At 39.9% G+C, this 22,932-nt stretch overlaps 2 protein-coding genes and 2 pseudogenes across 2 annotated transcripts; 3 read left to right on the top strand and 1 right to left on the bottom strand.

Moving 5' to 3' along the window:
• The first annotated feature begins 13 nt into the window (after window positions 1-13).
• On the top strand, window positions 14-6,975 carry LOC121777090 ((-)-5-epieremophilene synthase STPS3-like). Its single transcript, XM_042174230.1, has 8 exons — window positions 14-47; window positions 4,043-4,166; window positions 4,821-5,094; window positions 5,170-5,545; window positions 5,643-5,861; window positions 6,115-6,253; window positions 6,348-6,593; window positions 6,676-6,975. The coding sequence occupies exons 3-8, from the start codon at window positions 4,875-4,877 to the stop codon at window positions 6,973-6,975; spliced, it is 1,500 nt and encodes a 499-aa protein (XP_042030164.1). The 5' UTR covers window positions 14-47; window positions 4,043-4,166; window positions 4,821-4,874.
• A 1,011-nt stretch (window positions 6,976-7,986) lies between these two features.
• Window positions 7,987-9,932, top strand: LOC121776944 (annotated as a pseudogene).
• A 531-nt stretch (window positions 9,933-10,463) lies between these two features.
• LOC121776943 lies at window positions 10,464-17,899 on the bottom strand (annotated as a pseudogene).
• Window positions 17,900-18,612: 713 nt separating this feature from the next.
• Window positions 18,613-20,456, top strand: LOC121777954 (putative pentatricopeptide repeat-containing protein At1g12700, mitochondrial). The gene has a single exon (XM_042175297.1). The coding sequence runs from the start codon at window positions 18,688-18,690 to the stop codon at window positions 20,221-20,223; it is 1,536 nt and encodes a 511-aa protein (XP_042031231.1). The 5' UTR covers window positions 18,613-18,687; the 3' UTR covers window positions 20,224-20,456.
• The last annotated feature ends 2,476 nt before the right edge of the window (window positions 20,457-22,932 follow it).

The raw sequence follows: 22,932 nt of genomic DNA, 5'->3' as shown, positions 1-22,932 counted from the left end.
ATGGAACCGCGTTCATTTGCTTCCGTTGTGCATCTTAAAATACTCAGGTCTAATTTTGTTCAAAACTCTGATTTTATTTCAAGCTATTCCCATTTGTTTCGAGCTATGGTCGATTTTTGTTTTCCCCTTTCTTCCCCGTTTCTTTAATCCTCCCCTAGTCGCGATCAACCGTGTTTTCTATCCTTAGAAAATGCGGTCGTGACATTAATATATTAACTGAATTATTATTAAAATATGTAGCATAGTACAATAATTTCGTAGTTTATAATATAATAATTTCATTATCATAAATTATTATATTTGATCATCATGTCTCACACAGGCAGGCATTAATTTATTAAGACTGTATAATTATATACTATAAAATGACTTGCAATTAGTTTACAATTATTTTTATTTTCATTTTATTTATTTTGACTTTAGTTACAACTAGTATCACTCCCGTGCCACGGTCCATTTTTATTTAAATCAAATTGTGAAGAATATTATTATAGTAATAAACATATAGCGTAATACATTCAATAAAAAATTAATTTATTAAAACAAAGTTGTGATGGAGTGTAGAATTAAAAGTTAAATATAATTTGTGTATGAATTTTAACATAAGAATAATTTTTTATATAATGATAGTATTGATAAATATGCTTAGATATAGAACAATAAAAACGGCTGAATTGAATAAATGATTTTAAAATGATAGAGAAGTGTGCTATCAAGTTCTTTTTTATTTTATATTACTACATTCAATGACTTTGAATATTTTATAATCATAATACTCTCTTCAATGTTTATCACAGTCATTGAATATTTTATAATCATATACTCTCTTCAATTAAAAATGTGAAACGGCCGATTGAAATGTATAAATAATCATATACTCAATAGTTAAATATTATCACATTTGATTAAAGATGTGAAACCGGCGGTTGAAATGTATACATGGATAAACAAAATTCAGTTTTAATTAAATGATACACAACTTTTAATTTAAAATGGCAGTTTTGTAAATATTTCCAAAACTTTCATTTTATACTCCCTCCGTCCCCAAAGAATATGCACTTTGGGGTCGGCACGTGTTTTAATGTAAAATTAGTGAAGTAAGAGAGAGATAGAGAGAAAAAGTAAATAAAGTGTTGTTAGTGGAGAATGAGTCTCACCCATTAGAGGGAAAATACTTTCCAAAATTAGAAAGTGCATATTTTTGTGGGACGAACTAAAAAGGAAAGAGTGCATATTCTTGAGGGACGGAGGAAGTATATTTATAGATAGATGTCACAACTTATTATTAAGGGTTATTTGTTTGTAAATATCGAGCTTCTATAACATTTCTTTATTCGTGTTCCCTAACTTTTTTTTATCTAAATATATATATTTTGAGTTTTCTTTCTAATTTTTTCCCAACAAATAATTTTGATACAATTAAATTTGATATGGAGCACATTTAGCATATCACCATTTACATGGCAAAAGTGCAAATCAACATGACATATCATTAGCATGTAGATGAAATATGAGATTTTCTAATTTTTCTCTGACGAACAATTTCAATTAAAAAATTTAATTTTTGAATCCTAAATTCTTTTCTAAATTATAATGTTCAATTTCTTTTAAACAATAAATCTTTTTTGAATTATATATGTTGGACAATGTCAAATGTCTTAAATGATTAACAAATTATACGATATTTTTTTTGTGATTTTTGTCTTTCATGTTGCATTTGATATAGATGATGACTATTTTCATTTTTATATTATAATTATTAATGTTTAATTTTTGTTATTCAACATGATTATGTTAAGAATTTGACAATAAATTTTAACTTATCAATAATTTTATTTTATTTAAATTAAGTGATATTTAAAAAATTGATAAATTATTAATTTAAAAAAATAATAATTTTCATTAAGTTTTAAGAAATATGAATTAATACTTGTATCTGAATTTCAAATAAAGTAGCATTGAACATGGAATGATTTTCGAAAAAATCTGTCGTAAAGGAAAATAAAAAAATCTTAAGATTTTAAGAGTGATTCTAAAAAATCTCAAAGTTCAGGGAAATTCTAGGAAATCTCAGAAGTTTTATTCAAATGAAGCCGTTTTAATTCGTTGCCTTTTACCACAATAGCATTTTCGACGAATACGTTAACTTCAATTTAGATAAAATTAATTTTAGGGAAAAACTTAATAACTCATAGTTTATGTATTTAGATTCTAAAATAAAATTTTAAAACAAAACATATATGAACAGAAATATATTAATTATATTATCATTACATTGACTAAAAGAAGAAAATAAGGTCACTACAGTAAAATTTAAAAACAATTAGAGAGAAAATGAATAAGAAAGGACAATAATTTAAAAAATTTGAGCATTAAATGAGATCATTAATATACTCTTAATTTTATTATACATATTTCTTAAAATATCCTTTTATGGCTAATCAAGCTCCACATAATTATCGAAAATTCAATGTTCGCCAACTACAAGTATGCATCTTACGCCATGGTTTTCTTTCCCTTTTTAGAAATGAGTGACGTAGTATTATTTCTTGACAACCACACCATCCTCTCCTCGTAAGTTCTATAACAAGTTAGTACATTGTCCATATCATGATAGTAGAGTCATTTTTTTTCGGTATAGTGATTAAGAATGAGATGTATAATGTATTAAATAAATGGGTAAAGTGCTTCTAAAATCGTGAACTTTCACTATAGTTTGGTATTTCCCGTACACTTTAAAAGTTGCGTCAAAAATCATGAACTTTGCTCCCGTGTGCCGATTTCTCGAGTCTGATTTTCCGGCTAAGTAGAGTGCTGACGTGTGTAAGTGTCTGACGTGGGTGATGTTGTGGACGCTGATATGTACAATTGCATGGATTTAAATTTAAATATTTTTAAATCATCATGTACCATAAAAAAACCACAAACCCTAACCTAACCAAACATCAAATTTCTTATGCTCAGTGAACATCTTAAGATTAACTTGAGAGCTTCCACCGTCGTCAACAGCCTCCCTCGCCAACAGCCTCCCTCGCCAAATCCCTCCATTTCTTAGCGTTTTTCCTCATCTCCCTACTCTCATCTCCACCGTCCGTCACCATCTCTAAGCACCGCACCGATCTCATCTGCCTCCACAATCTCCCCCTTCATAGCCCTCACTCCACACCTCCACGAATCCTCCACCAACTTCGCATTCGTCACCTGATCCATCGCCTGCGCCATCGCCACCACCGACACCCCCGCCGCCACGCTCTCCCACCTATAGTGGCTCACGAAACAGCCGACGCTCATCAGGGAGGATGGTGATGATCTCCAAGCGATGATTTTCTCCCCTGAGCTGAATTGGCATCCGCCAGAGATGGGTTCTCTCTCCCCCGTCGTTTTACGTTTGCAAATTTTAGACATAATTAAGGGAGATTTATTTAATTTAAGGGATGCAGCGAATTTTTTATTTATTTTTATTCTCAAAACACAAAACGATGTAGTTTTGTGTTCCGGCTGCCTAGTCACGCTTCCGGATGCCACATAAGATAAGTTTATGCCAAAAAACTACCGGGTTGGGTCATTTGGGAAATTTGCACAACCCGGCAACGTTCATGATTTTTTATGCAACTTTTAAAGTTTACGGGAAATACCAAACTATTGTGAAAGTTCACGATTTTAGAAGCAGTTTACCCTAAATAAATTGTTCATAATGTAGGAGAGAGAGAGAAATAGAGAGAATGAAAAGTAAGAATGAGAATAAAGTAAGACAGAGAATAAAGTAAGACATAGAATATGCATTACTTTTTGATAAAAGAGGAAATTACTCAACTACCATAGAACGTCCAAAAATAGAAAAATGACTCAATTACTATGAACGAATGGAAGGAATAGTATTCAATATCGCATCATATCAACCACGCAAATTTAGACAACTACACGACGGCCGTCATAATTTTTGTTTAATTATTAGTAGTTGTCCAAAATAGTCTGATCATGTGCCTATATATAGGTGGATTCTTGTTTAACTACAACACAATTTGCATCTCTAAACTCTTAGTTTTGTTGCTTGGGATTTGCAAATGGCGGCTCTAAACTGCAACAGTTTCTACCATCGCCCTGAGGCCTAGTTCTCCCCCTGCGTGTGGGGTTAACAGTTCATCAATCACATTTCTGACTCCAAGGTATATACTATTAATCACTCCCTTCGGTCTCCATTTATTGTCACATTTTTTTTACCGGGAGAGCTTTTAAGAAGTTGCTTGACTTTGTTAAGAAAAATTAAGAGGCAAAAGTCAGTAGAATGTGAGTCATATTTTTATATTATTAGTTTTATAATAATAGTGATGAGATTGAGTTAATGAAATATGAGGCTCATTTATCAAATATAGTAACAATTCAATGAGACAATTAATAGGGACAGACGAAAATGACAAAATGAGACAATTAATAGAGACCAAAGGTTGCCTACCAAGTGGAATAAATAGGAATGTCAATCGGACCAATCCACTCAGATTGTCTGACTATTCAATTATGGGTTATTCATTTTTATTTTTTGGATCATAAATTGGTCTCTTAACCCTAAACTATTTGTGACCAGCAAGAAAGTAATTAGCTCATAATTGTTAAGGACTAATGTTTCACATCGGTTGTATAAGGCAACTGATGTGAGATTTATAAACTAAATAAGTTCTATCTCCTTTTAGGCTAGTATTTTGGAATAACCTCTTCTGTTTGACTTGTGGATATATAATAAGATGCATGCATATCCTTCTTCCCATTTTCCATTCAGGTAAATAGCTTATGTTATTGTAATTTATAATTATATGGCATTGTAGGTCATAGAAAAATACTCAAAGACCATTGAAGTGCTGAAAAATGAAGTGAGAAGTATGCTATTAGCTCCAGAAACCAAAATGATAGACACCATGAATCTCATCAACACAATCGAGCGCCTAGGCGTTTCGTACCATTTTGAAGATGAGATCGAAGAGAAACTGCAACAATATTTCCATCTCAATACGAATTATCACGATGATGAAGCCTATGATTTGTACACAGTTGCTCTCCATTTTCGATTGTTCAGGCAGCATGGCTATCCTATATCTACTGGTATATGTGTATTACACATACCTTTCTTGTTTTAGTGTCTCCATGCATACTAAATCTATGACTTTTTTGAAGCAGAAATATTTGGTAAATGGAGTGATGCCAAGGGGAAATTCAAAGAGAGCATAAAGAGCGACGCGAAGGGTTTGCTGAGTTTGTATGAAGCTTCGTACCTTAGAACTCGCGCAGAAACCATACTAGACGACGTGCTTGCTTTTACTACGGCCACTCTTAAATCCATGATGCCAAACCTCGGATCAACCCTTAAGAAGCAAGTTGAGCGTGCCCTAGTGCAGCCCTTGCACTTCGGGATTCCTAGGCTTGAAGCACGTAGTTACATCGCGGTGCATGAAGAAGAAGAAGTGCACAAAAACGAAACCCTAATCAAGTTTGCCAAATTAGACTATAACCTATTGCAGATGCTATACAAAGAGGAGCTCCGGCAAGTCTCAAGGTAACCTAATTTTTATTAGAAATGGGTCACTCACCCCACTTTCAATATATGTGTAGTGTTAATACTAATTAGAAACAATCTTGATTTCTATACATAGGTGGTGGAGAGAATTAGGGCTTATGTCGAAACTTCCTTGTGCAAGGGATAGGATAGTGGAGTGTTTCTTTTGGGCTGTGGCAGTGCACCATGAGCCACAATATTCCCGTGCTCGTGCCATTATCGCCAAGAGCATTGCTATCGTATCTATAATAGACGACACATACGATGCATATGGTACAATTGAGGAACTCGAGGTTTTCACCGAGGCAATGCAATGGTAAAACTTAAGGATATGTTTGGTACTCTTTCCCTCCCTCTATAAGTTACTCTCTCTTTCTCCGTAAATTTTGCTTCCATTTTTCCCTTTCGCATTCCTCGTGACCAACAAAGTAATCATCTAAGTATTATCATTTTTTCCTACATTCATTCCATTCAACATCATAACATGCATGTCCAAAGAATTTCTAGTTGTGCAATATTGGCCTACAAGTTACAATACAATTTAACCAACTTATTTGCTTGCTTATAAGGTGGGATTTCGGAGAAATATGTCGACTCCCTGAGTACATGAGACCTCTCTATAAAGCTATCTTGGAAGTCTACATTCAATTCGAGGGGGAATTAGCTAAGGAAGGACGATCCTATGCGTCATACTATACCATAGAAGGAGTATGATTCCTGTTATATACTAAAAGGAAATTTTATTACTATTACGAGTGTTTTTATCACACTCTTACCAAATTTGATTTGATATGATCCATAGCTAAAGGAATTGGCGAGGTGCTACTATGAAGAGGCAAAGTGGTTCTTAGAGGGTAACTTGCCCACATTTGAGGAATACCTAAAGAATGGTCTCATTACGAGCACCTTCGGTTATCTGGTACCCTCTTGTTTTATGGGAATAGGATTTGCTCGAAAGGAAGACTTCGAGTGGCTAAGCAAGAAGCCTAAGATACTTGTCGCCGCATTCACAATAGGTTGCTTAGTTGGCGACGTTGGCTCTTATGAGGTACGCATATATAGACTGATAGTATGAGTATTACTTTTTCAATAAGAGAATATATTTGAAGTAATATTTGTGGTGTGTTTAGACTGAGATGGAGAGAGATCAACTTGCTATTGGGGTTGAAAGCTACATCAAAGATAATGGTGTGACAAAAGAAGAGGCCATGGCAAAATTTATGGAATTATCTACGAATGCATTTCTAGATACCAACGAGGAGATGCTAAGGCCGACTTGTTATAAATCTAGGGATCTTCTTACGTTTATCCTCAATTTCGAACGCTTAACATATGTCACTTACAAAGACAAAGAAGATGGTTACACTCATTCTGAAAAAGGTTTGAAGCCTCTTATTGTAGCAACGTTGATCGATGCATTTGAGGTTTAGTCTTTTCGAATTCGAATAATATATGTAGTAGTACTATTTATCGATAGCTTAAGTTTAATGTAATGAGTCGAGCATAATTATAAGCTCCGTCTTGGGGAGTGTCAAACCCAATATGGTCCTAGATTACAATTGTCTTCACTTTCACTAAGAAAATACAAATCTCAATTTAGTTTTGCGTTATCTTTCGTTATTCGCTTAAATTTTTGTTATCTTTTTTTTTCACGAATTTTTGTACTAACAACCACGTTTACAATCGCCAACCACAGCTGCATGGATCATAACTTATTATATTTGACTATTAATTTATAAAGAATTTATATTTATATATTACAATATAGAGTCCCATTAGGTGCAAATCTACTCCTTATTGTAGAACAGAACTAAACCAAATTAGGGTTTTTAGATCTAATTTTTTATGGATGAAATGCGCAAATGTATATATTATTTTCGTCTTTATCACGAGCCTATTTTACTTCATCCCAGGAAAATAAGTCATAACATATTAGGAGGATTTAACTTTATTCAAAAATATATATTACTTCATTCAGTAAGTTTTTAATTCATTCCAATAGGATTATTACTTCATTTCGCCGTCGCGTACCGTTCTTTCTCTCTGCAATGTCTAACCGTCGCCACGACGCTGACAACAAAATGGAACGATAGACTAATTGAATGGTGTAATAAGCACATGGAATATTTGAATGACGTATATGTAGAAGCATTTGAAGTCCTATTGAAATGAAGTAAAAACCTTGTCCAATAATAACGTTTTTTAATGAAGTAATAAACCTATTGGAGTGAACTATATTTTTTTAAGTGAATAAAGTAAAAATCATGTTCAATGAATTCGAATGAAGCATGTGTTGAATCATTTCAAGACCTATTGGAAGTAAGTTTTCAACCACTACTAACCCTACACATCATTCTAAATGTGGACCTCACAATTCACTAACACTCATTCCACTATATATGCATTTATTATGCATATATTGTACTATAAATTATAAATCTATGCCTAGTTTACATTTTTTTGAAGCAGAAATATTTGGTAAATGAACTGATGCGAAGGGGAAATTCAAAGAGAGCCTTAAGAGCGAGGCGAAGGGTATGCTGAGTTTGTATGAAGCTTCATATCTTAGAACACGCGGAGAAACCATACTAGACGAGGCACTTTCTTTTACTACGGCCACTCTAAAATCAATGGTGCCAAACCTCGGATCGCCACTGAAGAAGCAAGTTGAGCGTGCCCTCGTGCAGCCCTTGCACTGGGGGATTCCTAGACTTGAAGCATGAAGTTACATCGATACGTACGAAGAAGAAGAGCACAGAAACGACACCCTAATCAAGTTTGCCAAACTAGACTATAACCTCTTGCAGATGCTGCACAAAGAGGAGCTCCAGCAAGTCTCAAGGTAGCATAATTTTAAAACATAAAAGGTGAATATATGTGTGGTGTTAATACTAACTGCTATACATATACATAGGTGGTGGAAAGAATTAGGGCTTATGTCGAAACTTCCTTATGCAAGAGATAGAGTGGTGGAGTGTTTCTTTTGGGCTTTGGGAGTGCACTATGAGCCACAATATTATCGTGCCAGCGTCGTTCTTGCCAAGAGCATTGCTATCGCATCAGTAATAGACGACACATATGATGCTTATGGTACGATTGAGGAACTTGAGTTTTTCACCGAGGCAATACAGAGGTAAAATCCAAGACCATTCCATCACCATTCGAGTTCTCTTTAGGAATAATCAATATTCCTCCCCCAAACCTCCTAATTCCGCCATCAAATTTGGCTCTCTCAACGAATATCGCTTTCATTCCTTGTGTCTATCAAACAAATGAATCATCAAAGTTTTGTTATTCATCTTTTACATCCATATGTTTCCTATCATCATTCCATTTCATGCTTCTCCAAGGTTTGTTATTCCTTTTCTATATTCATCCATTTACTAGTTTTGATGCATTTCACCCTGAATCAATTCTATATATCATACCAATACCAAGTATGTCCTCAAAAATTGACTTACAACTTAACCATGCAACTTATTTGCTTGCTTATAATTAGGTGGGATTCTAGACAAATCCCCCGGCTCCCTGAGTACATGAGACCTCTCTATAAAGCTATCTTGGAACTCTACATTCAATTCGAGGAAGAATTAGCTAAGGAAGGACGATCATATGCATCATACTATGCCTAGAAGGAGTATGATTTGTGTTATATACAAGGAAATTCTTATTACTATTACTATTAAAAGAGTGTTTGATTTGATTTGATCCATGTATAGCTAAAGGAATTGGTGAGGTACTACTTTGAGGAGGCGAAGTGGTTCTTAGAGGGTAACTTGCCATCATTTGAGGAATACCTAAAGCTTGGTCTCATTACGAGCACCTTTGGTTATCTGGTCCCCTCTTCCTTCATGGGAAGAGGATCTGCTCAAAAGGAAGACTTCGAGTGGCTGAGTAAGAAGCCTAAAATATTTGTGGCCGCACTCACAATAGGTCGCTTGCTTGATGATGTTGGTTCTTCTGAGGTACGCATATACTACCGGCATCTATTGCAACAGACTTCATTATATACATATGTATATTTATCTTGATATTAATCAACTACTTTTTCAGTTAGAGAATAATTTGAAGTACTATTTGTGGTATTTAGTTTGAGATGGAGAGAGGACAACTAGCAATTGGGGTTGAAAGCTACATGAAAGAAAATGGTGTGACAAAAGAAGAGGCGATGACCAAATTTATCAAGTTATTAACAAACGCATGGACAGAGAGCAACGAGGAGATGTTAAAACCGTCTTGTTATAAATCTTGGGATCTTCTTACGCGTATCCTCAATTTTGATCGGCTAACAGATGTTACATACAAAAACAATGAAGATGGATACACTCAACCCAAGGGTTTGAAGCCTCATATCATTGTATTGTTGGTTGATGCATTTGAGGGGTAGTCATATCGAATCATATATAATCAAAATAGTTGTACCATATAATATGGTATGAAATTCTATTGTGTATTTGTGTTTTATGTTTTTTATGGCAATAAAAGAAAGTTACAACTAACAATAATGGCTATATATATTTATTTTGACGAAGAAATATACTGACGTCTGAATGTCTTTTAACTTTTATACCCATGGAGTACAATAATAATATTAGTTGCAATTATGTAATTAGGTCAAATTGTCAGAAGAATAGTGAAATTTACAATTGCAGGAAATTTGAGAAGGGCACCCTACTTTATTGGTGGCTTTTGGGAAACCTTTACTATTTTATTTTTTTTATTGCCAACAGATTGAAAGGAAGTAGAACCATACATCAAAGTCTCTCTACGATCGATAAAGTAGAGATAGCCTAACAACAGCAAAATACATCAAAGTTTTTCTACAACAAAGTAAAGATAGAAAAAAATAACAAAATAGAATTCCATACCAAATACATATGGTACAACTATTTTGAGTACTATATATGATTCGACTTGACTAAATATCAAATGCATCAACCAGCATGCCAACAATATGAGGCTTCAAAACCTTTTCGGGTTGAGTGTATCCATCTTCTTTACCTTTGTAAGCAACATATGTTACACGGTTCAAGTTTAGGATATGCATAAGAAGATCCCTAGATTTATAACAAGACGGCCTTAGCATCTCCTCGTTGTTATCTATCCATGCATTCGTACATAATTCCATAAATTTGGCCGTCACCTCTTCTTTTGTCACACCATTGTCTTTCATGTAGCTTTCAATACCAATAGCAAGTTGACCTCTCTTCGTCTCAAACTAAACACCACGAATAGTTAAAAACTATTCCATGATTGAAAAAGTTATTAAAAGTATATATATGTGTATATTCGTTACCTCATAAGAACCAATGTCATCAAGTAAGCGACCTATTACGAGGGTGGAAACAAGTATTTTAGGCTTCTCGGTCAGCCACTCGAAGTCTTCCTTTCGAACAGATCCCATTCCCAGAAAAGAAGAGGGGACCAAATAATCGTAGGTGCTCGTAATTTGACCAAGCTTTAGGTATTCTTCAAATGGTGGCAAGTTACCCTCTAAGAACCACTTCGCTTCTTCAAAGTAGCCTTTTGCCAATTCCTTTAGCTATGGATCATATCTCAAATTTGGTAAGAATACACACTTTCATAATAGTAATGTATAGTATAAAAAATTTCCTTATAACACGAATCATACTCCTTCTATGGCGTAGTATGATGCGTAGGATCGTCCTTCCTTAGCCAATTCATCCTCGTATGGATTGTAGAGTTCCAAGATAGCTTTATAGAGAGGTCTCATGTACTCGGGGAGCCCAGAGATCTCTCCATAATCCCACCTTATAAGCAAGCAATTTATTAGAGTTCCATGTTTAAGTTGTACATGCGTGGTATGATGAAATGAAACCAGGAGAAATTAATGGAATGAAATTCGTAAAGAAATTAATATAAGAAAATCGATAACAAAACTTGGTTTTTTTATAAGAGGTAAATGCTCAAACCACGAATGGTGAGCTGATGTTCACGAAGCAGCAAACCTAAGTATAAAAGCTATCCAAGCTAGCAAAACTCCCTTAGTGGCTAATCGAGCATGTTCTTAGTTAAATTTTACCTATGTATTGCCTTGGTGAAAACCTCAAGTTCCTCAATCGTGCCATAAGCATCGTACGTGTCGTCCAACACAGATGCGATCGCAACGCTCTTGGCTAGAGTTGCACGGGCACGAGAATATTGTGGCTCATGGTGCACTGCCAAAGCCCAAAAATCTCTTGCATAAGGAAGTTTGGAGATAAGCCCTAATTCTTTCCACCACCTATATATAAAAATCAAGATTATTTCTAATTAGTAGTATTAACACTTCACATCTATTGGTTGAAAATTATGTTACCTTGAGACTTGATGTAGCTCCTCTTTGTGCAGCATCTGCAGTAGGTTATAGTCTAATTTGGCAAACTTGATTAGGGTTTCGTTTCTCTCCTCTTCTTCTTCTTCGTACGTGTCGATAAAAATGCGCGCTTCAATTCTGGGAATCCCCAAGTGCAAGGGCTGCACTAGGGCACGTTCAACTTGCTTCTTGAGGGGTGATCCGAGGTTTGGCACCACTGATTTTAGAGTAGCCGTAGTAAAAGCAAGGGCGTCGTCTAGTACGGTTTCTCCACGTCTTAATGCTCTCTTTGAATTCCCCATTCACATCCCTCCATTTACCAAATATTTCTGCTTCAAAATGTTAATTAGGCATAGATTTATTATTAATTACAATACATAATAAATAGTACATATATATACCGGTAGATATAGGGTGGCCGTGCTGCCTGAACAATCGAAAATGGAGAGCAACGGTGTACAAATCATAGGCTTCATCATCGTGATAATTCGTATTGAGATTGAAAAATTGTTGCAGTTTGTCTTCGATCTCATTTTCAAAGTGATACGAAACGCCTAGGCGCTCGATTGTGTTGATCAGATTCATGGTGTCTATTATTTTGGTTTCGGGAGCTGTTGCCAAATTTCTCACATCATTTTTCATTACTTCAACTTTCTTGGAGTACTTTTCAAAGACCTACAATGCCAAATTAATTAATTAATTAATTATAAATGAATTTTCCTATATGAAAAAAAAGTGAAAATAAAAGTGTAGACCTATATAAATATATATACCCTGGAATCAGAAATGTGATTGATGAACTTATCACCCCACAAGCTAGGAGATCCCCTGCTGTGTTTAAAAACACAGCACCAAATGCTGTGCTATGAAACGCACAAATTTAGGAATAAAACGGCACCTTCTCTCCACTTTCTCAATCTTTCAATATTTTATTCTTATTTTTATATTTTTAAATTATGAAGACAATGCATGAGTTGAAAGTATATTACCATCCGTGAATACGGAGTATAATACTGCTAAAAAATGTCAGTACTACTATATTAATTTGTTAAATCGGAAAATATTAATGGTAGGTATCCTTTTTGAAATAAAATATTTAAAAATAATAACTATAATTAATAGTGTTTAAAATTGAATGCCCAAATTAAATGTTAATCAAATTATCAAATACTATAAAATATTTATTAACGAAAGGAAATATGAAGGATAGAAAATGATATGCTATGCCCTTTATGTGAACAACTTATGTGAATACCATCCTCGTTTAACCCATTTTACATTTTTAGTATTTTTTTGTTTTATAGTTTGATTATAATACATTTAAAATTTAAATGGTATAGGCCACCATCCTTGTTCGACGCATTTTTAGCGTTATTCAATTTATTTTATAAAATTCATAAAAGTTCGATTTGTAGTTTTATTTTTTATTTGAGAAAACGAAAAATTCGAACTTTGACTTTTATAAATTTTATAAGATTAAAAATACCAATAAAATTTTTAAAAATGTATTAAATCAAACTATAAAGCAAAACGAACAACACTAAAAATGTGTTGAACGGGGGTGGTGCTCATATAAGTTGCGTATCATGTCATTTTCTACCCTTCATATTTCCTTTCGTTGTTAATTATTTTATAGTATTTGATAATTTGATTAATATTTAATTGAGGAATTCAATTTTAAACGGTATTCATTATAGTTACTATTATTTTTAAATATTTTATTTTAAAAAGGATACCTACAATTAATATTTTCAGATTTTATAAATCTTTCAGTAATTGAACGAAATAAAAAATTAAGATACTACACTTACATTTTTTTAGCTAAATTTATTCACTACTTACTCGTGCTAATACTTTCAATGCATTGTCTTCATAATTTAAAAATATAAAAATAAAATAAAATAAAATAAAATATTAAAAGATTGAGAAAGTGGAGAGAAGCGGCCGTTTTATTCCTAAATTTGTGTGTTTCATAGCACAGCATTTGGTGCTGTGTTTTTAAACACAGCAGGGGATCTCACCCCGGAACTTGGACTCAAACGATCAGCCGCCATTTTACGTATATACGTCTGAAAATCAGAAACAAGAAGATAAGAGGTCGTACTTAAACACGAAACAATTGCCCATGTATATATAGGGAGAGGATAAAAAATAGGCTTCATTCACCCACCTGAGAGCATCTCCAATAAGAATAGCTCAGCCATAACCTAGCCACAAACTGCTCCTGCCACATCATCAGCACTAAAAACTCTCTCTGTCACATCATCAGGACAAGTAACTGGACAAGCAATAGGCCAGCCATAACCTAGCCACAATAAACAAAATTATAAAAAACAAATAATTAACAATCACACAAAATACGGAATTAAATTTACGACACAATTACGGGAAAATTCAATAATAATATTAAATTTTAAAAAAGTACATTAATTAAAAAAAGTACATTAATTAAAAAAATTACATTAATTTAAAAAAAAACTCATCCTCACTCCTCGTCGTCGCCGCCGCCGTTGTCGCCACTATCCCAGACCCCCAAATCTACGGCATCTGAGCCCGCGTCTGAGCCCCCCAACTGTGCCGCGGCGGCATTCAAATCGGCCCGCATACTCACGAGCATTGAGTGAAGAAAACTCTTCTCCTTGGGGTCAGTTGTCGTCTTCCAGTCAGCTAAGATCTTGTACATCTGAGCTCGCGTTTGTTGACGCGCCAAGAAGGCGAGCTCGGCTGTCGACCTGCCAACAGGGGGATGCCGATTGGACCTCCTGGGACCCCTGGCGAGCTCGTTGGCGCCCGCCTTTGATCAACCAGGCGAGTGCGGCGAGTAAACGCGGGAAGAGACGGGAACTCCTGAACATCCTCGGGGAGGTCGTGGGATCCGCCGTTGCTGTCGCCGTTGTAATCACCGGTATAGTTCAGTCTCTGCTTCTTCGGCCAGCCAGCATTGACACCTGCCCGAAACTTCTCGGAGTCCATCAGCACCTCATAGTAGTTCCATTAAGTGAACTCCTTATAAAGCCCTGGCACGGGGAAGACTTTCTCCGCTATTCTCCTGCAGTCGTCGTCAGTTTGGCCACTGGTCTGCATACGGAGGGCGTTGGTGTACAAGCCCGAAAATCGGGAGACCCCAGCCCTGATTTGGTCCCACCCCTTCCGGCACTCCTCCCCGCTGCGTGGCCTCCCCTCCGGGCAAAATGCCTTGTAGGCTGCTGTTATTTTAGCCCACAAGTTGACGATCCTCTGATTGTTAGAGGCGAGGGGATCATCGCAAACACTCACCCACGCCTTGGACAGCGCGACGTTCTCCGCGTCCGTTCACTTCCTCCGTGTCGGGCGGCCGTCATCACCCGGCTGCGACGACTCGCCGACCACCCTCTTGTCCTTCATCTTCTTCTTCTTTGGCGCGCCCCGACCCCGCCCTACTCCCCCCGTTTGAACGGGAGTGTCCGCATCCCCGAGATCTATCCCCAACTCATCTAAGGAGAAAGTAACACACCCAGTGAACTGCGTCTCCGATGGGGTCGATGTGTGTGAAGAAGCAGTCACAAAATCAAAACTGGGGCGATAACGTTGTCCCCCTCCCCGGCGTCCCCTGCATCCCCGGCTACATCCCCGGCTGCCACCCCGGCATCATCTGCATCCCGGGTTGCATCCCTGGTACCCCCTGCCCGCCCGGCATCGCCGGCTCGCCCTGCATCCCCTGCCAACCTGGCATACCACCCCCGGATGCCATCTCGGGCATCATCTGCTGCCAAGGGTACATGTTGTAGTACCCGGCCATCGGACCCCATCCTCCTCCCACGGGTACCGTGGGAGTTTGAGACCAGCTCGTCACTGGAGTCGACTCGTTGTTGTGCTCCATTTCGCGTTGTTGCTCTTGTACAAAAATTAAGATAGAGAGAAAACTCTCATTAAAACAAGTTGTGCGAATGAAAATGACGTGCAAATCGCGTATATATAGTGTTTCTAAAATTAAATATAAAATAAAATAAAAAAACAGCTGGCCGATCGGGAGCCTGCAATGGCGGCCAGCTCGGCGAGCGCATCGGCCAGCGCTCGGGAATCGGCGCGCGCTCGCCTGCTGCAATGGTTCGGCGAGCGGACCGGCCAGCGCCGGGAATCGGCTAGCCGGCCCACTTGCCGCCATTGTGGATGCTCTAAGAGATATTTTGACTCTGCCGATTTTATCTGACTTTGAATAACTACTTCTGAGATTAATTTTTGAAAGACACATTTAATTTAATAGTACAAACTTTTACTACTCCATAATGGGTGTTTTGCAACTTTGTCTGTTAAAAAAATATTATTTCGTGAAAAATAAATAAATCTATTACCATTTTTTAATTCGCAAAATTCTTTAAATTAAATGAAAACTAAAAATAAATTTATACAACAAAAGAGAAATAATTTTAATAATTTTAGAACGGGCAATTTAAGTATGAGAAACCTAAAGGCTAAGAGCGTCCACTATAAGGTGGACGCGGCTATAGCCGCGAGCGGGGCGGAAGCGGGGCGGTAGGCGCGGCTATTATAGTGGAGGGGGTGTCCGCCGCGAGGGTGGACGCGGCTGATGGGGGGAGGGCGGCGGACGAGGCTTCGCCGCGAGTGGGGCGAGGACGCGGCGGTGGGTGTATAGGCGCGGCTATTATAGTGGCGGATATCCGCCGCGGCTATAGCCGCATTTTTTGAATTTTTTTTTTTTCGTTTTTTCATCTATAAATACCACTCCCCCTCTTCCCCCACTCCCATTTTCACAAAATCCATACACCCACTTTCTACAAAAACACTCTCTACAAAAGGCACCGAGGAGACGACGAATCACCCGACACTGAGGAATCGGGATATGACAGCAATCCATCTCAGCCGTCTGCCCATCATTCACCGCCATCGGGTATTGGCGGATATGCTTCTCAGCCGTCGGGATTTGGCGGATATGCGGCTCCGTCACAGCCTTGGAGTTGGAATCAATCTCCACCACCGTGGGCATCGAGTCCACCCATTCCTCCATCTCAGTCGTGGAGATCCTCACCAACGCCGCCCGCTTTAGATCGGAATCTGAGTCGTTCCGCTTTTGGATATTACCGACCCAACCTAGACGTGCTTCACCTGCCGCGGCCGGGTTCCCCTTTCCAAGCCAGCCAATCTCCGATCACCGAAGCAGATCAAGACGCATTTGATACTATGCTGGGTCTGCTCAGTTCCGGCATCCCAGATACGCCGGCAGCGCGGGTGGAAACACCCGTTCCGACCCGAGGAGGTAGCGGCAGTCGGGGCTCTGGTGGCGGTAGGGGCAGAGGCCCTAGGGGCGGAGGCGGCAGTCGTGGCACCGGCAACGTCGGTGGACACTCGGGCAGCTGCCCCGGCATTGCGAGTAGCGAGGGCAGTGGCGCCGACGGTAGCGGTGATCAGCCCGAGCGGTCCAGCCGCGGCAAGCCATACAGCAAAGACGAGAGCATTGCCGTGGCGAAGGCGTGGGATTCTATCACTTCGGACCCCGTGGTGGGTACCGATCAGGAGTCGGGGAGTTTTTGGAGGCGCGTCATGTTGGCATACGAGGAATTGAAGCCCGACGGCGCCGAGAAGCGCGACCCAGAACAGATCCAAAAAAAGTTCGGTAGGATACTGCGGGCTACCAAGCTGTTCGCGTCCATATACGAGAACAACCTTCGCCACGCCGAGAGTGGCCGAAGCGTAGCAGATGTTAAGACCCTGTCGGATGGCCAATACCACAAGACGGGCCAGCCGAAGTTCACCTTGTGGGAGGAGTATCTTGTCCTCGCGGATTGTCCGAAATTCAGGTCGATCGTGGCGAACGAGGTGGAAACAGCTCCTGGCCCGAAGCGCACAAGGCACAACCTTGCCCGGGAATACAGCAGTGGGAGCGGCTCGCACGAGTTCGAGCAGTCCGACGAGCAAGTCGAAGAGCCAGCCGCGACTCACATTAGGCGACGACGGCCCATGGGACAACAGGCCGCTATCCGCAAAGCCAGAGGGGGTAGAAGTGCCTCACGCCAAACGGCGGCCGCGTCCGGATCGCGCATCCCCCAGTCTGCCCCAATCCCACAGCCCACGGTGCAACCCCACGAGGTATTGGCCAATAGCATAGACGTAACGTTGATGCAACAACTGCAAGACGTATGCAGGTCATACGCAGGTGAAACTGACCCGTACGTCAGGAACGTCTACAAGAGGCTCATCAATCGGCTTGAAAGTCGACTGGGGTTGGTTGATAATGCGCCTGGGGATACCGAGGCCGGCAGCAGCGAGAGAGGAGGAGGAGGAGGAGGAGGAGGAGGAGGAGGAGGAGGAGGAGGAGAAGAAGAAGAAGAAGAAGAAGAAGAAGAAGAAGAAGAAGAAGAAGAAGAAGAAGAAGAAGAAGAAGAAGACACCGAGTAGACGGTGCCGGAGTTTTGTAGTTATATTTTATTTTAATTATTCGTTGTATAATTTTACCGGTTTCCAATACAACGAATATTCGGGCATAATTACCTCGTATTCTAGTTATTTATACTGCGATTATTTAAATTACACTTGATTGAAACTAAAAATATTTAAAATAAAAATTGATTATAAAATTTGGGGGCTATTGGAGTTGTCCACTATAGTGGCAGAAATAGAATTTTGAGACTATGGATAACAAAATTAGGGCTATGGACAAAAACTAGGGCGGGGCTATTGGGCGTGTCCGCCTTATACTGGACACCCTAAAAAGCCCATCTTCTTCAATTCATTTTTGTTGGAATGAAATAGGAGATTCAATTTCTCAATTTCTTTTTCATATTCTTCATAAATCATCAAAAATCCTGCTATCAGCATCAGGGTTTCTGCAATGTCGCTGATTCTCAGAAGAATTGCTGCTCGATTCGGTACTGTTCCTCACTCAATCTCTCTCTGCTGTTCCAATTTCCGCTACGAAGGTAGGAAGCCCTTTTCATCTATGCTCAGAATTGATTTCAGCTCTATAAACGACATCCAATTTGCCAATTTCTTGTTTCGTGAAATGTCTCGGATCAGACCACAGCCTTCCATTTCTGTATACAACAAATTGTTGACTACTGTTGTCCATATGGAGCACTACTCCGCTGCCCTCTCAATGTTCGACGGAATGCGTCAATCAGGTCTCCCTGTAAATGAGTACACATTCAGCATCATTATGCATTGCTATTGCCTTTTAAATCGGGTGGATTTGGGGTTTTCTTTATTGGGCAGCTTTTTCAAGCTCGGGTACGAACCCGATGTCGTGATTTTCAATACTCTCATAAAGGGGCTTTTTTTAGGTGATAAGGCTATTGAGGCAGAGAAGCTCTTTAACAAGCTGTTAGATGATAAACTCATTGAGCCTTGTCAACTTACAGTTTCTTTCTTTGTTCATGGGCTTTGCAAAGCAGGGCACACTGCGACAGCATGTAATTATATTGATCTGTTTGCTAAAAGGGGTTGCATTAGTAGCAATTATGCGTATAACACTCTCGTTGATAGTTTATGCAAGGGCGGGATGGTTCAGGATGCGATACTGGTATTGCGCAGAATGGTTGAACGGGGTGTTTTGCCAAATACTGTCACTTATACCTCGATTGTTCATGCGTTGTGTTGTGCCGGTAGATGGGATGTTGTGCGAGTTTTGCTGCGTGAAATGTTTGATAAGAAGGTTTGTATTAACGTGATCACTTTTACTGTGTTGGTGAACATGCTTTGCAAGAATGGTAGGGTGGAAGAGGCGGAGGATCTTGTGGAAATTATGATGCAACAAAATGTTAGTCCTGATGTCTACACTTATAATGCCTTGATAGATGGATACTGCTGTCACGGGAAAATGGATAAAGCGAGGGAGTTAATTGATTCTCTTGCGGAAAAGGGCATTAAGCCCAATAATGTGTTTAGCTATGGTAGTTTAATCAACGGGTATTGCAAGAACGGAAACATAGATGAAGCTAAGCCTGACTTTCTGGAAGTTCCTGGGAAAGGTCCACAGAATACAAGTGGTCAGTATAGCTCTATGATAAAGGAGTTGTTGCGTGAAGACAGATTTTCGGATGGGTGGAAGCTCTTCAGCGATATGGAAGCTCAGGGAGTTCATCCAGATATTTTTACATATAGTATCTTGCTGGCTGGCTTGTGCAAAGCTCATCGTAATGATGAAGCAATTTCATTAGTGCGTGCGATGGAAGACCGGGGAGTTACACCTAATATAATCACGTATGATATCCTTATCTGTGGCTTGTGTAAAGAAGGAAGACATGACCTTGCAAGAGGTATTTTTAATGAACTTCCTTCCAAAGGCTTGCAACCCAGTGCTCGACTGTATGAGATGATTAGTGGCTCGCGTTGTGAGAAGGGATTGGCAGAGGAGGAGGCGATACTCTAGTATCCCCGAGAAATGGAGAAAAATGAGTGGACTGGATGTGGATGGGGATACAGAGAATTTTCTGGTTGAAGTTTAGTTGAGAACCAATGAACAATTTATCTACAGATTGAAGCTACTTGATCTGTGCCAATGTACATAAATATGTGCAGATAGAATGAGTAATTAGATGTAGAAGCTACTTCTATTGTGTCAAAATTTGTTTCCATCACTCATTTTGGTCTGTGCTTTGGTGAGGCTGTTTTGCTATAAACTGCAAGTTGAGCTACAACTTATAAATCGGACACTACAAGACACGTGTACATTCGTACCTTTAATCTATCGGGGAGGGAATTTAGAGCATCCACACTAGGAATAGCCCAGCAATAGCTCAGTCATAGCCTAACCACAAATTCCTCCTGCCACATCACCCGCCCTAAAAATCCTTCTGTCACATCATCAAGACAAGCAAATAACCCAGCCATAGTCTAGCCATATCACTCAAAATTATATAAAACAAATAATTAGCAATCACACCACATACGGAATTAAATTTATGACACAGATACGGAAAAATTTAATAATACTATTAAAATTTAAAAAGTACATTAATTAAAAAAAATACAATAAAATTTAAAAAGTACATTAATTAAAAAAAGCATATTAATTAAAAAATTCACTCCTCGCCTCTGTTGTCGCCGTCGTCGTCGCCGCCACAGTCGCCACCGTCGCCGCCGCCTCCACTCAAATCGTCACGCATGCTCACGAGCAATGCGTGAAGAAAACTCTTCTCCTCGGGGTCCGTTGCCGCCCGCCATTCGGCTAACGTCTTGACCATCTGAGCGCGCGTTTGTTGACGCGCGAAGAATTTGAGATCCTCTGTGAAGTGGCCAAGGGGGGATGCCGACTGGATCTCCTAGGAACCCCAGGCGACCCCCCTCGCCTCCCGTTGCGCCCGCTTTTGCCCAGCCGGGCGAGGTCGGCGAGCGAACGAACGAGGGGTGGGGATCACCTGGGCCGTCTCGGGGAGGTCGTGGGAACCACCGCTGCTGCAGCTGAAATCACCAGTGTAGTTCAGTCGTTGCTTCTTCGGCCAGCCAGCGCACCTGCTCGAAACTTCTAGGATTCGTTTAGCACCACAAAGCAGTTCCAGTAGGTGAAATCCTTATACAACCCGGGCTGGGGGAAGGCTTTCTCCGCTATCCTCCTGCAGTCATCCTCCGTTTGGCCACTACTCTGCATGCGGAGGGCGTTGGTGTACAAGCCCGAAAATCGGGAGACCGCAGCCCTGATTCGGTCCCACGCCTTCTGGCAATCCTCCCCGGTGCGTGGCCTCCCCTCCGGGCAAAATGTCTTGTAGGCTACTGCTATTTTAGCCCACAAGTTGACGATCCTCTGATTGTTCGAAGTGAGGGAATCATCGCAAACACTCACCCACGCCTTGGACAGCGCGACGTTCTCCGCATCCGTCCACCTCCTCCGTACCGAGCAGTCGTCCTCACCCGGCTGCGACGACTCGCTGACCCTCTTCCCCTTGCCCTTCTTCTTTGGGGCGGCACGACCCCGCACTACTCCCCCCGTTTGAACGGGAGTATCCGGAACTTCGAGAATATCAAACTCCAACTCCTCTAAGGAAAAAGTCTCAAATTGCGTGAACTGCGCCTCCGTTGGGGTCGATATGTGCGAAGAAGCAGTCGAAAAATCAAAACTGGGGCGATAGACGTTTTCCTCCCCCGGCGTCCCCTGCGTCGCCGGTACCCCTCCTGTCGGGGGCTGCATAGCCGTCCCCCCCCCCAGCATCATCTGCATCCCGGTCACCCACCCCGGCATCATCTGCATACCGGGTTGCATCCCCGCTACCCCCTACCACGCCGGCATACTCCCCCAGCTGCCATCCCGGGCATATTCCCCTCGGCTGCCATCCCGGGCATCATCCCCTGCCACGGGTACATGTTGTAGTACCCTGGCATCGGACCCCCATCCACCTCCCAAGGGTACCGGGGGAGTTTGAGACCCGCTCGTCACTGGAGTACCTTCGTTGTTGTTCTCCATTTCACGTTGTTGCTCTTGTACAGAAATTAAGATAGAGAGAAAACTCGTTAAAACAAGTATTACGAATGAAAATGACGTGCAAAGCGCGTATATATAGTGTTTCGAAATTTAAAAAAAAACCGTTGGGCGATGCGCTCGGCGATCCGGACCCTGCAATGGCGCCGAGCGGATCGCCCAGCGCCCGTATATCACCTAGCGCTAGGCGATTTTTTTTTCGGAAAACCGCTAGGCGGTTGCAATGGTTCGCCTAGCGCCGGGGCTCGGCTAGGTGGTGCGCTAGGCGCCATTGTCGATGCTCTTAAGCTCACCTGACTCGAAAAGAGTCTGTTGGACTTGGGCCGACTGTATATATCCTAAATTGGGCTATCTCGGCCCAATAACATTTTTAGCCTAACCCATGGAAATAAATACAAACTCTACTTGTCATTAAATGCCCCATTAGGGAAATGATCATCACAAATTTTAAGAAATACGAATGTAAGTGAAAAAATTTAGTAGAATATGAATGTCATTTTTATATACTAATTTTATAAGAAATGTGAGTTAAGTGATGAAGTGGAATATACTCCTCCAAGTTCAGTGAAATACTAGCAAAATAATGGACGGATGAAGTATATAATTTGTTATTGATATAGTAGCACTGCTTGGAATTAACTTGTACTAGTATTGCTCGAGATTGAA

The sequence above is a fragment of the Salvia splendens genome, chromosome 18 (assembly GCF_004379255.2).
Source record: "Salvia splendens isolate huo1 chromosome 18, SspV2, whole genome shotgun sequence".
NCBI lineage: Eukaryota > Viridiplantae > Streptophyta > Magnoliopsida > Lamiales > Lamiaceae > Salvia > Salvia splendens.
The sequence above is the reverse complement of the archived record's forward strand: the minus strand, read 5'-3'. Positions and strand labels throughout refer to the sequence as shown.